Source organism: Bombus vosnesenskii, unplaced genomic scaffold, assembly GCF_011952255.1.
Source record: "Bombus vosnesenskii isolate JDL3184/JDL3185 unplaced genomic scaffold, Bvos_JDL3184-5_v1.1 scf7180000013267, whole genome shotgun sequence".
NCBI lineage: Eukaryota > Metazoa > Arthropoda > Insecta > Hymenoptera > Apidae > Bombus > Bombus vosnesenskii.
Window position 1 is genome coordinate 2,994,328 of NW_022882927.1, and position 17,780 is coordinate 3,012,107.

At 32.7% G+C, this 17,780-nt stretch overlaps 3 protein-coding genes across 5 annotated transcripts; 1 reads left to right on the forward strand and 2 right to left on the reverse strand.

Annotated features, from left to right (window-relative positions):
- Positions 1-3,453: 3,453 nt before the first annotated feature.
- Positions 3,454-8,683, reverse strand: LOC117230592 (rho-associated protein kinase 2-like). 3 transcript variants are annotated; one of them, XM_033488185.1, is made up of 3 exons: positions 8,195-8,683; positions 7,158-7,215; positions 3,454-6,983 (listed from the first exon to the last, which is right to left on the reverse strand). In XM_033488185.1, exon 3 carries the CDS (start codon positions 6,963-6,965, stop codon positions 5,697-5,699), a length of 1,269 nt encoding a protein of 422 aa, XP_033344076.1. In that variant the 5' UTR covers positions 6,966-6,983; positions 7,158-7,215; positions 8,195-8,683; the 3' UTR covers positions 3,454-5,696. The 3 variants fall into 3 exon arrangements, with proteins under 3 accessions (XP_033344076.1, XP_033344075.1, XP_033344074.1); XM_033488184.1 differs by having other exon boundaries at positions 8,029-8,682; XM_033488183.1 differs by having other exon boundaries at positions 7,890-8,679.
- Positions 8,684-9,607: 924 nt separating this feature from the next.
- On the forward strand, positions 9,608-12,578 carry LOC117230739 (vesicular integral-membrane protein VIP36). The gene is made up of 7 exons (XM_033488463.1): positions 9,608-9,863; positions 10,096-10,211; positions 10,380-10,577; positions 10,655-10,817; positions 11,484-11,650; positions 11,733-11,796; positions 11,877-12,578. Exons 1-7 carry the CDS (start codon positions 9,752-9,754, stop codon positions 12,026-12,028), a joined length of 972 nt encoding a protein of 323 aa, XP_033344354.1. The 5' UTR covers positions 9,608-9,751; the 3' UTR covers positions 12,029-12,578.
- A 1,324-nt stretch (positions 12,579-13,902) lies between these two features.
- LOC117230737 (wolframin) lies at positions 13,903-17,647 on the reverse strand. The gene is made up of 6 exons (XM_033488458.1): positions 17,429-17,647; positions 16,941-17,045; positions 16,646-16,862; positions 16,344-16,567; positions 15,068-16,272; positions 13,903-14,993 (listed from the first exon to the last, which is right to left on the reverse strand). The coding sequence occupies exons 1-6, from the start codon at positions 17,484-17,486 to the stop codon at positions 14,208-14,210; spliced, it is 2,595 nt and encodes an 864-aa protein (XP_033344349.1). The 5' UTR covers positions 17,487-17,647; the 3' UTR covers positions 13,903-14,207.
- Between the last annotated feature and the right edge of the window lie 133 nt (positions 17,648-17,780).

The window sequence follows — 17,780 nt, forward strand, 5'->3', positions numbered from 1 at the left end:
AACCAATACTTCATCTTTCATACTTAATAAGGTAAGTACATTCATAAGTAGCAACTTATCATGATATTATACGTACGTTTCTATACCCTACATCCAACATCGTATCATTTTCCACAAAGAAAAGTTATCCCCACAAAATGAAATTGAGTTCCTGCGAATTATCCACAAGACGCAATTCATTTCCCACAAATTTCTCACAAAACCCACAAGAAATTGACACTTCCCGCGAGCGAAATTCGCCAGCCCGCGAAATGAAGTTCGTTGCCCACAATTTCCCACAAAAGCCCATAAAAAATTGACACTTCCCACAAACGAAATTCGTCATGCCACAGTTAGGTGTCGCGGTGTTAATGAAATTTCAAAACGTTTCCTATAAAACGTTTGATATATATATTCATAAAAATTTGTATGCTAAGTGTTCGAATATCTTTATGAACTACTCTACGAGTATGTTTCAATTCAAAACTCAAACTCACATCCAGAAGAAACGCGGCTTTGTCAATGTCGTCGATGCGTCCATGAATAATTGCAAAAATATCTGTCGTGCACTTCAACATCGAGTCGCGTTGCACGGTTACTTCCACCTAGAATCAGAAGTTACCAGGAAACTGTCCGTAAAACTTTTCTCGCGTCAGATGCTCCACCCTCGAAAGAAACCGTAACTGCCCTGGGGTATCGCTGAGATTTTGTATTAGACGAGGAATAGTAGCCACAGATGCTTTGGAAATATCGATGTATCAAGTCGGTAGCAGGCAACCACATGGCGAAACTTGTCGGTTCTTGAACTTTCGAATTCTTTACACGAGCGCGCTGCGATATCTTCCCCTCGTCGTTGATATAATGCGGAGAAAACTCGAGGAAAAATGTCTCTCTTGCGATCCTCTTCGCGTAGGGCAGTCCATTTTTTTTTGCGAGGGTAATCAGATCATATAAGCGCTTTAAATCTCGCGATAAATCATTTCGTGAGTGGAGCTATACGTCGAGCATAGTAATTCTGGGCGTAGTTAATCCATTAGAAACCGCATAGCGAAGTAAGTGTAAAAATTACGTATACGGAATATTATTGAAGAATGTACAAAAGTACAGAGCTATGCAAATCTATACAACGATCAATTCTTGGAACATTTGAATATACGTATAATAATGTTGATCCTTTGTAAAGACGATTGAAAAATAGAGATTGTAAATGCAAGAAATTGTTGCATTTTTATACTCCCAAACTTTTGGTATTATTTTTTTATCCAATAAATTCATCGAAAATAAACAATCTTTTCTCATAGAAACGACGAGAAAAATGTTACTCGGACAGCGTGAGTTTGGATAGTCAAACTTGTACTGTACTTCGATTTATTCGAAAAGATACTGGGATGTAGCTAGAAGATGAAAGGGGAATAGAAAAATAGAATTCAATGATGTAAATTGACAGAAGAAACGTTTTAAATGAAAACTTAACGTTAACGCAAACGTTTGCCCTTAGTGGGTTAATGTACTTAAATAAATACACCGTCTCGTATAAGAAAGTTAATGCTTTTGTCTTCTAATGAATATCGCCATTGCTTAAACTTAAGCTGTATTGGATTAGCGTTTAACGATCACCTAATTCCATGTCCATAAGTATTTGAAACTTTCACATTATTGCGAATAAAACTCTTTAATCTAATCTTGGCTTACCATCTTATCTCGGTCAAACATGTATAGTTAATGGATAGTGATGAAAACGATAGTTGATATTAATTAGTATAAATAAAAGAAAAAAGCCGCAATTGAATGAAAAGTAATTATGTGCAGGTGCCTAAGTTCAGTGATTTTAAAACAATTTCGAAACACCACCAGCATATATTTTTATACGTTTATGTGGACCGGTAAAACCATTCATTATAAGTAAATACAGATACTGTGTACTTTAGTTTTCATTCCACGGGAATTTGTTTTAATATCGTTATTCTGTAATAATACCATTGAAACGTTATTTGTAATCATTGCAAATAATAATTTCATACAGTCAATAATTTTAATTACATTTGTTTAACGTTATTGAGTTCTGAAATAAGAAATATTGTACTATCTCTCTCTCTCTCTCTCTCTCCCTCTCTGTCGTGAAATTGCAATAATAACAGTAACGTAATTTCCTTTGATTGTTCTAAGGATTAAATTTAATAGAACATTTATAATCTTAATTATGACAAGGATTACAGAATTAACGGTAGAGAGTCGTCTTTTCTGTTACAACTAGGCTACGGATTGTTATGCAAACGCATACTTTTATAAACCTAATTAAACAAATGGGGTCTACGTATAAATTTACCTCGTCCACTAAATATTATAAAAAATATTATACTTTGAATATCGTCGCGTGTTACGTGCATTCTTGAAATTTGAAAATTCCTGTGAACGTATAAAATCGTTCTAAAAATCTGCGATCTAATTACAACTTCGGAAACTTAATAAAAATATAAATCTTTCGATTGTATTGCAGCAAACGTCCAAATACTTACGAACGGTGGTATACTTTGTCCTCCGTTCTAATACTAAAAACCGGAAACGATCCTAGCGATTAAGAGTTAGGTAAGAAAGTTTCGTTTGAAACACGATTAGCACGAAACAGAAAGCAGTCCAGAGAAATATACAGTGGCCCTAAAAGCCGGCGATTAATGCGACGATTAACGCCGAGCTGCGATAAATTCTTAACGAGCCTGCAAGCACGTACAATAAGTTCTCGAACAAATACGAGGCCCCGTGCGTTTCAAACATTTCGAAATTATCCTGAGCAAACTCGCAAGGAATGCGAGCCAATTCGTTTAAGGCGCAGCGTTGTTATCCTTTAACAGATTGGCTGCCACGGTGGTTATCAATGACTCGCGTAACTTTTCTGAACTTTCAAAAACGATTAAAGTAAGATAAATGTCACAGAGCGAAAAATGTTGTTGGAGAGAAGGCGTGCAAATACAATAATTAATAATAATTTTGGAAAAAATGCAATGTCATAGTGCAGTACACGAGTCGTTCAGAAGGCACACTGATATCGATTCTATAAATTGAAATGTACAAAAAACTGACGATACCTATGTGATAATGAACGACTGTCTTTTAAAATTTATATCGGAATTTACCATTATTTGCCATAATCGGCTTCTCCGATAAATAAGCTTATGCAAGCTAATCGGTTGTTCCCTAAAAATTGCGTATTAAGTAATGAAAACTTAATGTGAACTTAAACGTTCACTTAAGTAATGAAATAAAAAAATTAATAAGAAGCGGAGTCGTCATATTTTAATCCATCGAGGCTCGCAGAATAAAATGTATGAAATTCGCGTGGCAGTCAACGCGTTAAGCGTATAGTATCAAAGTAACTGACTCGATTGCAGCTGTCAGGTTGCATTCCGGCGAGTTAACGCGTGTACTTGAAAACACGGTATACGGAGAGAGCCGAGGTTAAAGTACCGTAACGACTAGTCTCTCAGATTTCCAAGGTTTATTATAAATCTCATTTTCTATATACATTATTCATACATGGTTTCAATCTTTCCTGTTTGTGTTCTCGCTTAATGTAACATGTAGAAAAGTGCATGGAGTGATTACGTGTTTGGCCCTGATGAATTTCAACAGTTGCACTTGAAGTATGAGCATATGAATTTCTACGTAGAAGATGAACGTGCCTCTGTTATTCGATCAAAAAAATGTCATGGAGAGCAGTTTGAAAAATACGTCATACGTATCTATCTATGTATTTCTGTGTATTTACCGTACATGTAATGGTAAAAAGTGAGCTTTACGGCTTTGGTCGAAACACTCGACAGTTTCGTACTCGCAACACGTAATAACGCGAGCTCCGTCGAGTCTCGAGTATTTACATCGAATTTAATAAACTTTCGATCTCAAATGTTTCGCATTGTCCCATCTACATAACAATCGACAATCAATCGTTCAACAAAGAACAGTATCGAGCGCGCTTCACGGACAGCGACGAGCTGTGGAATCGCACGCGATTTCCTTCCAAGTCGTTTCGAATCCTTTGTAGTATAAGTCAATGTACTGCTACTTTTCAAACAAAATAACGTGTGCTGCATTTATCTTTTTCAAGAAGTTCACATTGTATCAAGTCGTCGCTCTAGAAAATAAAATTAATATCTGATTAATTATGAAGCTAGAGAAATGACACTTTGAAAGATTGGAACAGGTCCAAATTTCCAAAATCTTGACTTATACTACTATGACTTTCAATCCACCGAATGAAGACCACACAGGAAAAAATGTAGTAAACCTATGCTACTTGATTTTCTGATTTTTATCCCACTTAGTGACAAAAAAATGCATTTTGATATGGGATATTTAAAAATGGAAATAATCTGATAGATGATGTAAGCACTTTGAATATTGATTTAGCCGCTGTATCTTAATTTAGTTGATACCTTTTACATGTTCAAGAGAAGAACACATTTAATTCTAAAATCAAATACAAAAGTAGATCTTTTTATATAGAATCGATTGAAAATAGATCGAGTCCTAAAATTGTTCCATAAAAGGAAGGAATTATGTGACTTACGATGTTTTCGATTGTGGCCTTCGTAGGGAAATTTATTCGACGTTGATTGACAAATCTAATATTTTTAAATATTTTTAGCTTCATCGCTGAACATGGCAAGCGCTGTCCATAAAATACGAGCTATCTCGCAACAATGATTTATCCTATATAAATATGTAAAATTGCCACTACGATCTCGTTAGTTTGAGATTTTCGTGAATTCCGCGATAAAAAGTATGTAAGCTCTAGAATTGCTTCGACAAACGGACGCACACGGTAAACAGGGTATTTTATACAATACCCTCAAGTTTCCAATTGACTTAGTTACCTCGTTCATCGAAACGTAAACTTATCCCTCCTAAAAAATGTATTCTCTGATGCTAATCGACTTACGTCTACACTGTAAGAAAATATACTTTATAACGTTAAAAAGTAAAATAATTTGTTGCATCGTATCTCTTATAATATGTAAACTGAAGCGGACGAAACGGACAAAGAAAAAAGTGTGATTTATTTTTCCGTTGACTCGCGAACAATGTTATCTTGTACATAAACGAGAATCGATCGATGCGATCAAACTAATCCACGCGAACGATATATAGCATATTCGAAAAATATATCTTATCCATTGTATGATTATATACCGTAAATTTCCTATTCGATGAAATAGCTTTTTCAAGTGACGAGAAGGGGAATTCTACCATTACATATTTCCTATAATTACATTCTGTTGTTTGTATAAAATATACTCGACCGCTAGTTACAAATATAAGACTTAATAATATACACATAATATATATAGTCAAAGTTTAAAAGATTATTCATTAAGAACGCGATGTCTTTTCATGAGCCTCTGAAGTGTAGAATTGCACGGTCTATTATACGTATGTAACTCGTATGAAGAGTAAAAATGCTTTAGAAAAAGTACGGTGCTATAAATATATTTCCGTAAAAAGGAAGAAGAACAAACATAGAAACAGATACGAATAAATGAAAAAACATGTTCTCTTTACGCTATTAAAGAAAAATAATTCAGCGTTATAACTCGATAATATGTTAACGCATGTATGTACCTAGTATGTTTGTGAAGACGCATGGGATGGCACGAATCGCTGCCTTCGTGTGAAAAGATATATAAAACTCTTTTTCATCAATGGTGCGATTCGATGGTAATTTACATGATAGCACACCATTTTTTGCTACCTTCGTTTGCTGGTTTACTATTCTCGTCCAGTTCCAATCTACCAGTCTTAAATTTCAAGTCTGAAACCGGGGTAGAAACTTGTATAGGCTTGCGTAACCCTTTCAATAAACTGATAGGACTATGTAACAAGCTGTTCTCAGTATCAGTTTTCTGCTTTTTCATAGAATTCCAGTCTTCGGTGTCAAGTTTTCGTTTTCTTTCGCTCGAACTACCATTTGTGGTAGAAAGTGTGTCAGATAAATCGGTACTATAACGAAGAATCTTAAAATCCATTGCTTCGTCCTGCGGCAACGATGCGCTCGACGTATTGACGAACATCGAATCGCTCGGCGAGTACCTATACTCGCGTAAAGTCACGTGACGCATTCTGCTGAGAGAACGCCGGCCAGAAATGCTTCTCAGCGTCTTCCCGAAGGACATATCCTTCGGCGGCTGGCTCGACATACTGTGACTAGCGTTACTCGTGTCGAATAACTTCGAATTCTCTTTTAAACAATCGTTCAACTTAATCTGCACGTCCTTCAACATTATCGAAGGATCGTACGAAACGAACGATATATTCTTGCTGATGCTTTCCTCGGCCATTTCCTTTTCCTTTTCCTTCTCGACATCATTCTGTGATAAAATTTCAGATGCTTCAGATATTTCCGACGTTGTGAACTCTATGACATCTGCCGAATTACTTTCCGTGTCGGTTTGAGATTCGCTTTGCAAGTCTTCCTTCTCATGTATGTCGTCTTTTGTCATCTCCTGTTCGGGAGGGCATTTTTCATCATTTTCCTTTTTTAAATCTACATTGTCTGTCTTTTCTGTAATTGTGTTTTCTATATTATTTTCTATTTCAAATTGTAAATTTAGATTGTTCTCCTGGCAACCTTCTTGATTTTTATCAGAATTGCTTGCTTCCTTCTGGCATTCCAATTGCTCTTTCTCAACCATTACTTCTGCATTTTCCAAATCATCCTGTGTTTTCAACACTGAAATGGATTCGGAAGGAGTATCACTAACATACTCCTTATCAGATTCCTGTGTATCTTTAAAACTATCATCTTTAGTATATTCCACCTGTACAGTTGGATTTAGCTTTGGATCTGCTTCTTCTGATTCTGGCTGCATCTTTGCAGAGTTTGATTCTTCACTTTGTTGTGAAACAATTGATTTTTTTTCCTTAGAGCTTCCAGCTGTTTTATCTGGATTTCCTGTTCCCTGTTTTGCAGAATGTTCTAATTCAACTTTCATTGGCTCCTGAATTTTGCTCTATAACAAACATAATATTCCACATATTTAGCAAATGAGTTAACATTTGAAGATTTTTAAATGATTAAGAATTAGAAGATTAATGACAAGGCTTAAAGTGATATTAGATATAAAGAAATAATGTTAGATATAAGATAATAGAATATAAAGAAGATAAGAAATGATTAAACTCACTTTAAAGTTTTTCCTTTGATTATGTGATACTCTCTTTATTAAGGTATTCAATTTAGATCTGAAATAAAAGTATGCAATGTTCAAAATCATTAGAAAAGAATTATATGGATATTTATAATCAATCTCCACAGAGCAAGAAATTCTGGAGGTGATGAGAGGTACTGATCCAAAAAAAAAAAAAACTTGACAAAGCAGCTAAACCAAAGTTTCTCCCCTGTATCTATTTAACAAACCTTAGACCTATACGTTTTCGCCTATTTGCCCATTTATTCCCAATTATTTCTAGCTTATAGTCATACAACAAATATTTCATCAATTTTCTCAATAAATTTGTTCGCAATTTGTGTAGCTTAGTTTACATACGTAAATCAACTGATTGTGAGAGTTGAGAAATTCGAAAAAATATATGAGAAAATATAAAAAGTCTCAATCTATGAAACGTTTATAAGATATCAATGTTTATCTTCTGACAAAATTGGGTAACACTTGTCTCGGATATTTCAAAGAAAAAAAAACACGTAGCATCAAAGAAAGATTATCCACAGGCGGCAGTGTGTCCGGCGACGTGTGTAGAAAGACGATCAAAAAAAGATTTGTTATACTCGAGACGCGTTTAACTCGAATAACTCGAATGAGACAGAATGAGAAAAAGGAGGTACTAACAAGCGAGAAGACTAAACAGAGAAACTATGGATAAACTTGTTGTTCGCTGGGCTGATTGGTTTTACAAACCTGTTCGAAATCTTGGATTTGTGCTGTCTCTTGCGCAAGCTAGTTTCAGAAGGATTTGGCGGCGCGGTCGTTGCCTTCAGTCTCCGATTGTACAAATTCCTCTCATCGCCCCCAGGTGTCGCCTTCTTTGGCGTCTTACCCATAATGTTAGCGTACGTTTACGTCTTGGCTATTTAACTCGTTTAATCTTTCCACGCCCTTTTTCGTAGGTCTACCCTCACCCACGTAAATGCAACAAGCCCCTGTCGTTTAGTTACGGAAGACCGAGTTTATCTACCTGTGCCTTTACTTTGCCTTTTACCTACAGATATATATCTCGATCGTTCTTTTTCTCTATTTCTGTGTCTTTAGTTTTGTTGCCCGTTCACTTATAACATTACGTACTTGAGTATAGAATATTATTCGAAAAGCACATCGCAAGACGCAATAATATATCGTAACTTAAGAATTAGCGTACATGATTCACACAGACGCCATGTAATACGCTGCTTGATTTCGAGACCGTGTAAATGTACGCGCCAAGATCACGTCGAAACAGCCACCTCGACAACCCATACAAATTTATCGCTAGTTTTCGAGTCACTATCGCTCTGGAACTTCTTAATTGGATTAAGATATTTTACGTAACTGATCCAGCGGAGATACGTATTCAGAGGAAAGTGTCAACGCCGTACGCTAACCATACACGTGCACACACTCACGACCGGCTACTTTATTCCTTACTTCGATACTAGCGGTAAATTCCGTTGACAAATAACGCAATCCGACACGAGTATGGCGCAGCGCTGCTGTCGTTTGCCGCGTTGGTCCCGTTTTATATAAAACATGCACTTAAATGAAAGGATTAGACATATTTCTGGCACACTACATGGCAAAGTCATATTTCATGAAGTTCTACGTAGTATATATTGTGATTTATGAGTTAAAATTAATCGATTGATATATAATATGTAGTATGTTTTTCTATATTTATATATTATATTATATATAGTTCAGAATATTGAATATTATTTTGTAATATGTTAAAAAAACACTAATTTAAGATGCACTAACTATACTTACTATAAAAACATATCATGTAAATAGTAGATGGTAAAAACTAATACGCGTAAATAGAAAAATGTTATAATATTAAGAGAAAATTTGTATAACTATATAATATATATAATGTTTATAATTACTGTTCTCTAACTTTAAATACATAAATATGTAAATAAGGAAAAACAAAGACTATACAAATCATAAAATACAACTTGATAATAGGATAAAATTGACTATGTTTGCTTATTTCAAATGTTCATTGATATTTGATTATTAGGCTGTGGATATTCATGCATTTATTTTTTTATCAAATGATTTAAAAAGTGAAACTTAAATAAGGATTTGTTTCGTGTAATAAATAAAATATTTACACCTTTTAATTTTCCATAAATGCAGAAATATTCAGTCTATCCGAAGGTAAACAAATTTTATTTTCAGATACACTCTATTTATAGTTATTTATAATTATGAACAGTAAATTTCAATGTTTTTTAAAAGATATGTATGAAGATATTCAAATTTCAAAAAATGCAAAAAAACATGATACTAATCGTTTTATGGTATAGTCTTTATGTACCTTTTGTTACTAGGATTACATGGCAACACTGATTTTTACCGATAAAAGTATCTAGATATAGTGAAGGAATATTTGAATTTTGACTGTTAACTAAATAGCTTCAGTGACTAATTTCAGGATATCGAAAATCATGGAATTGATGATTCCGATAGTTGGTTTTACAGATTACGCGTCATAATTATCGAAGAGTATAACTGTTAGTTTAGTATTCGAAGTACTATTGTGCTCGTATGAAATATATAAAATGAACGTATTATCGTTTTGGATATTAATTAGTGTATTGGAATTAGTAACAGCAGAATGGAACACAAAAGACTATATGAAACGAGAACATTGTTTGATCAGACCATATCAAGGTTTGTGAATTTTGAATAGTTTTGTTGAGATTACGGTTTGTGGTACAACGTGTCATGACGTGCATATTTTTGTATTTATAATGAGATGAATATGATTCAAATGTACATATATGCTATAATAATAGCAAGCTTGAGGTTACATTAGTAAAATAAACAATAACAAAGACAAAATGTAATTTTATTACATTGATAAAGCCTGATGTTAATATATCTAAATATTTTACGTATTTAGGGTCTGGAATGACAATACCTTATTGGGATTTTATGGGTAGTACAATGGTTACGAATAACTATATAAGATTAACTCCAGACTCACAAAGTAAACAGGGTGCCATATGGAATTCTGTTGTAAGTTTCAAGTTTTTTGGTAATTTAACAAAGCAAAATCACAGAAAATTGTGCTTCAATTTTTTTCCACACATTTTTAAATTCATACAAGATTTTATTTAGTTAAAACTATCAGGATGGTGCAATTGAAGCCTAATAGAAATGCTTCCCTGACATTTGTTTATTTAGCCATGTCATGTAAGAAATTGGGAGCTTCAAGTTCATTTCAAAGTTCATGGAAAAGGAAAAGATTTATTTGGTGATGGTTTTGTAATTTGGTATGCAAGAGAAAGGATGAAAAGTGGTCCTGTTTTTGGTAATCAAGATTATTTCCAAGGATTAGCTATAATTTTGGATACATATAGCAATCATAATGGTCCACACAATGTATGTACATGATATAACATTAGTTATATTATAAATTAAAAATGTCAAAATCATGATAACTATTTTGGTTTTTATAGCATCAACATCCTTATATTTCTGCTATGGTCAATAATGGTTCTTTGCATTACGATCATGATCGTGATGGAACACATACACAAATTGCAGGTTGTGAAGCAAACTTTCGAAATTTAGAACATGATACACATATTAGTATGAGATATGAAAGGGATACATTAACTGGTAAGTACATATTAGTATAGAATATTTTTGGGCATGACAAAAATGTTGTCATGTAACTGTGTATAGCGTCCCATTATACATATACTAAGTAAAAGAGTATTTCAATACTGTATTTTACTAATAAATGAACCTTTTCATTCATTTGTACTCAACTAATATCCCCAATGTTAATAATATTCATCTTACTCTTCTTGAAATAGATGTTTATAGCTATGCTTTCTATGTATTCTATCATTTTATGTGGTATTCTACAAATTGACATTACAGTAAGGTCTTACCCTGAAGCCTTGTGGCTTACATCATGGAGTGCCTCCACTTCAGCAAGTGATATTTTCATCTTTTCATATATTATTTGTCATCTTTTCAGTTTACTTCATTTCACATATCATTGAAAATATTGCAAGCAAATAATTAGATGTAATAAATGTATTATACCTGCAATACCTATATTTAAACAAGTGACGAATTTGCATGAAGTTTTATAAACTAAATATATAAAAAAATATCTGCTTATGTATTATATGTATTTAGTTAAATTTATATAATTTTTATTCCTTATTTGTAATAAGCATGGAATAAACCAGCTTAATATGCATAAAATAAATATAAAATATAATATATAGTCATATTTTGGTAAATGTTTTCCAACATGTTGTTTTATTATAGTTTCCACAGACTTTTCAAACAAAGCTGCATGGAAGGAGTGCTTTTCTGTGAAAGATATAAAGCTGCCTACAGGATATTATTTTGGAATTTCGGCAACAACCGGAGACTTATCCGATAATCATGATATATTATCCATTCGTTTATTTGAATTAGATTTACCAGATGATGTAAGTGGTATTTTTTAAGTACTTTAAACAATTCTTAAATGTGTATGGTTATTTATGACAATACATCACATTTCAATTCCAGCCAAGAGATCAAGAGGATAGATCCAATATTTTACCATCGGCTGCATATTTTGATGCACCTCGCGGTACGTAATAAATGTTGTATAAAATGTATTTGATGAAATATTCTTGTATTCATTTTAATCATACAATTCTCTCTTTACAGAACACGTGGATGATCCAAAACAATCTGCATTAAGTAGAATAATGTTTTTCCTTTTAATGCTCATAGTAGCGCTCGCATTAATTGCCTGTGTGGTAATAGGTATAATGTGGTATCAGAAGCATCAAGAAAACAGTAGGAAACGTTTTTATTAAATCACAGTGTGTTATATATAAACTATTCTACTTTTGGATTTCTCGTTTCTATCGGATATTTTTTCTATAAAAAAACAAGATGTAGTCATAACGTGTTCATAAGACTGTTTCTCTTAATATTAGAATAACAAACACAATATCCATACATATTATCTCTGATTTTGAGAATATCGTTCCAGAGGTATTTTGATGAAAAAACGACAGCAAAGGATCGTAATAATATATAAATGATTACAGCAGTCATAAGACGTGTTGAATTATGCTATCCGCTATTCTAGTTCCAATAATGTTTATCATGAACAATACAAAGTTCCTTTACCAAAGTTTTCATGTCATTGTCTCAGTTGCTGCAATGCATTTTTTATAGAAATAAGTTTAATTATTCGCGTAAGAATTAAACATACCGATTTTATGCTTCAAATGAATTTTAGTTTGGAAATTCAGTAATTACAATAATTTAATCACAGGAGACAAAAGTAAAAGAATAAATTCTCTGAAGTAATATCACAATTCACATCGTTACTGCGAAACATCGTACATCACTACAATATTATGAATAGCAAAACGAATTCTAGAAAGAATTATTCCTCTCTACAAAAGCGTTCTTCCTCACTTTAACCTATCTTTATATCTGTGGATTCGGTATGATTGAAATGACTTTATCGGTGTAGATTTTATATTTGTACATAAAAAAGCATCATTATCAATATGTGAGATTAGAGTGATTTCGTGTTGTGCAACTCGGTTTTATACAAAAGATAAAGGGAACCAAAATCTCCAAATAAACAATTGTTAAGAAACGTAATGTTATTATTTGTGAAAATAATGTACTTCACTTGTTGCCAAATACGAAAAATAAATACAACAATTATAAACATTGTAAAAACAATTATCTTAGAAAAAACAAAAAATTATAAATAAAAACAAATATGTATTTCGTATCAAAATATATTCCCTATAAGTTTATAAGCGACTCAAGCAAAACATTTAATATGACAATATTTTTGCTTCTTAAAATATATTTTATTATAAATAATCATATTTATTTGAACAGAAAACATCAAGGCACATCTATATTTGTCTTTTGTTTCTGCTACAATCTTTTACTATTGTCCTGATATGATATATAATGTAACTGTCATTCCTTTTAGACAGTTATAAAACTCTTTAACCATTTATGTTTTTAAAGTCTAGACACTTAACATCAATTTAACAACAATCTTTAACTTCTACACATCATACAAGTATATATCTTTACTACTTCTTCAAATACATATTAATATTCACATAGCATTTACACAAGTAAAGATATTTCAACAACTAAATTAATTTCGAAACATCGTCGAATTTCATAAATCTATGTGAAGGTATTGAGTTCTAAGAAATGAAACAATAATATAGGTACACGTATCACATTTGTTATACTACATATATCGTTTTTAGATGTTGATAGAATTCATTATGCAGATGCGGATGATATTTTCCATTAAAAATTTAGCATTACAAAAAGAGTTGCAATATTTTACTATTAAGTTAAAATAAAATCGAAAAGGTTCCACCTCTCGATTTTTCGAAAACGGAATAGAAAAATATTAAGCGCATTTATCTCTATTACTGGCAGTAATACTTATGAAAATATGTCGATCTTAAAATATACGTGTATATACATATAAGTGTACTCTTTGACGTAAATACTTGATGAGTTTTTAATGAAATTCTAATGCCTGAGGTGTTTGGTAACATCAAAATATGTTTTTTCTTTTATAGATAATAGATAAAAGTAGTTAAAAAATATATTCTTAAAAATCTAATGTATTATTTAAAAAATAATTTCAAATTTAATCATAGAAAAGTAAATAACTGTATAGAGAGAGAGAGAGAGAGAGAATCTTCTTTTATATAATTAACCAAACTTTCATATCTTTTTGAAGAAAAATGCTGAGACTTAATATTTACAACACTGTAAATTCTTTCCTTCTACATTCCTAGCTTTGTCTTTTTCCTGTATTTGTTTCCTTTCTTTATAAAGTCGTTCAATTAATATGTCTTAGCTGCTCTTAATAATACTTTGAAAGGAAGTTCAAGATACTATCGAAATTTATCTCGTTGTAAACAACTTTATCTTAACACTTCACAGAACATTTGATACTGTATATTTTATAGATCGCATAAAATGCAACTATTTAAACATTACGATAGGATTCAACAAAAAGTTCAGGACTGTTTTTATACCTAAACAAAGATCACTTAAAATGGAACTAACCGTTATATGATATTTATAACGTTTGTAAGATTTTAAATCAATAGAGTGACATGCGAGACAACCAATCTCTTCTAATTCAATATGAGGCTCAGATCCGCCGAGTAACGATTCATCTTCTAAACCACTGTTCAGGAATGTACCGGAAAACCAAATTTTATCACCAGGATATATATTTAAACTAAAATTAGTGAAGGAGTGATCCGCGTTCAATAAAATTTCCGCATTGCTTCCCCACATACCACTCTTCATTTTAACCGAGATCTCAAATTCATACTTATTCCAGGCAGGGAAGTGACATTTGTTTCGTCGCCTTTGAATACTTGCAAAATGTTTGCATTTTTCATGTCTTAATTCGCCGCTTGAATCGCAACTATTTATGTATGGTTCACCATACATGCAACTAACTGTGTCTCTAATACCGTCAGGTAGTTTGTTAAACATTGCAGCCATATTATTTTTTATTGATTTTAACTTAATATCTGTTACGTAACCTTCCCATGAAACTAATATTCCTTCCAAATTAGCACATTCAACTTGCACCTGTGCCTTAGACGACAGCTCTTCCCATGCAGGCTGATGACAATGATTTTGATATTGTTCCCATGAAAGTGATGAAACACCTTCATACGTATCTGGTTCTTGTTTGTACTCCATTATCATTGGCCATGATAAGAACATGCCAGCACTAATACCCATGACCAACTATAAAATGTATATAGCAAATAAAACTTTTGTATGTTGTTTTTTCTTTGATTGTTTCATGTTGATATGCTTACCTGAACAACAGTAATTACCCAATTAAGTTTAGGTGTTCGAGTTTTCCTTAAATACCAAGAGGCAAGAAATGGCATTCCTCCCAGTAAAGTAGTTACAACTATTCTCATTGCCAAATCGCTTTCTGACAAATACTTAGCAGCAGCTACGATTGGTAATATGATAGAAGCCAATCCAGCAAGTGGTAAGAAAAGAACCATACCAACTAATGCTAAGGCACCCCTAATTAAGCCGTACCATGTTGCACCTTGAGAACTAAAGATTGCTATCTGCCACCAACTTAAAGTAACACAATGGGGTATTAACGTTTGATATGTTCCTCGCCAATTATCTTGAGCAGCCATTTTTGCGAAAACTGCTGGAATTAGGAGGTAAAAAACTGCACGAAAATTCAAACAAAATTCAATACCGTTACCAACAACGTACGAAGCAAATGTTGGGACTCTTATATCTAGAAATCTCCAGCCCTGAGCAACTACGATATCTGTTTCGTATGGATACTTTGCCAAGACGTGAACACCGAAACTGAAGAGAGCTAAAAAATCTGGAAATTTGGATGAATCTTTCCATATAAAATTTAACAATGTTATCAATGTTAACGCAACCGCTATGATAGTGAATTCTGACTGAGGTGTCCATTGATGAGCTATGATGGGATAGATCATTAAATTTAAGAGTAAAGCAAGGAAAAAATGACCATAAGGCTTGAGATTCTTACAGCAGAATTGGTACTCTGCTTCATCGGGGTTTAAATTCCCGCCCGAATAACTGAGAAACAACCCGGACCAAATACGAAAATTATTGAACTCGCGTTTTCGCTGTAACATTTGAAAAGTAGCGACAACCATAACAATGAAAGATAAATAGTATAGAGCCATTGGTATAAAGAGTAGGAGACTTTCTGTACCAAATAATGAGTACAGCAAGAGAAGTAATAGTATGTGTATATTCGATGTGAAAAAAATTTTCTTAATTGACATTCCCCTTTGACCTAACGTTTCAATTAACCAAACATATAAACGTTTCAAAGATGCAAGGGGATGGATGAGAGGCCTTTGTAGTAATGGTATAGTATCTAAAGCCATTTGAGATGGATCTACCATACACAGTGCATGTGACACTATTGGGAGCATACCACGAGCATAGCTAGCAGCAGCAGAGACCAGAGCTGCCTCTGTAATTTTCTCTCCTTGATGATCCATCCAATCTAGAAAATATAATCCCATAAATAAATAATTAATAGAGATCAAATAATATAGATACTAGATATTTCCTTACCATGAACATCATTTTCTTTATCTTCATCTTTTTTAGGTGTACATTCATCAGGAAGCCCATTTTTAGGGAAATTATCAGTTGAAATGTCATTTATATCTTTTTGTAAGTTATTATGTATTATATTGTTCGAGCAAGAATAATTATCACTAGATGAATTTGATGCTATATCTTTCATACGTTTTTGTAACTGCTCTGTTGTAATAAAATCCTCACCATTTGACAAACTGTACAATATCAAATACATTATACATTTACACATAAATATATTACTTTATTAAATTCTATAATTCAATTATTTATACCTAGTGAACATTTCTCTTGCTGCTCTTCTGGCTAATTTTTCATCTTGGGTCATATCAAGACAACTTTTGACATCATAATAGTTATGTTGTGTGATACCACGGCCAGTGGCTAAACATTTTCTAAGAATATCTGTTGCTTCCAAATTTCCTTGCTCTGAAGCTTTCGTAAGCCAATATACACCCAATTTCGCATTTTCTTCTTTGTCAACATCTAAATCTAAATCCATAATTTATATTGCAATAATGTACACATTAATGTATTCAATGAAATACAAATGAGAATGCGCATTGCTACCACATCTTTCTTCCAATAGTTGCTTTGCTAAAACTACTTGAGATTCCGGACAACCATCTTCAGCCAGTTGAGACCGTAATCTTCTAAGAGATCCTCTTGGTCCATCTAAAATTATGCAATTGAACTATAATTCTGCTCCTCAATTAATAAAACAACAATGCTTTTGTTATTTATAGTGAAAAGAAATCAACTGGGTGTTACTCATTTGTTCTTACATACTTTAATCATTTGACATTATTGCACATTGAAATCATATTATTAATCATTGTTTATTCTGATTTGGCAACTGTCAAATTTTGTTTTTGTAAAAGAGTAAAAATATTTAATTGACATTTTTGCAAAAAATTTGAAAAATTATTCGTCATTCATCATCGTTACGAAAATACCATAATTTCATTCAAATCAGTCCATAGCGCCATTGAATTGCAAAAAAAAAAATAGAAACCATAAGTCTCAGCGACAGATAGAAAGTGAAATTGCTGCGTTACCATGCAATGTCCATTGTTTTCTACCAGATCTTCCAGATAATGGTACAATGCCAGCCATAGCTCCAAAAATTGGGAGGATCACTATTAAAATATTTTTGCTTTGCGTACTAGTTGTGCCACGCGAATCAATTATCCAATATCAAAAACTATTTTTCCAATATACATTCAAGATTTCTTGACAAAGCGACTGTTAAAAAATTAGCATTGAGGCATGATTCCATATTGCGCACGCGCGATTATTAAGGTTAGGTTGCTGAACAAACGTCAAGAGCAAACGAAAATTTTGAATTCGTCAAGAGTAAACGATAATTCAAATATATGTATAACAGAAATAAGAATAACTTTGATTTAA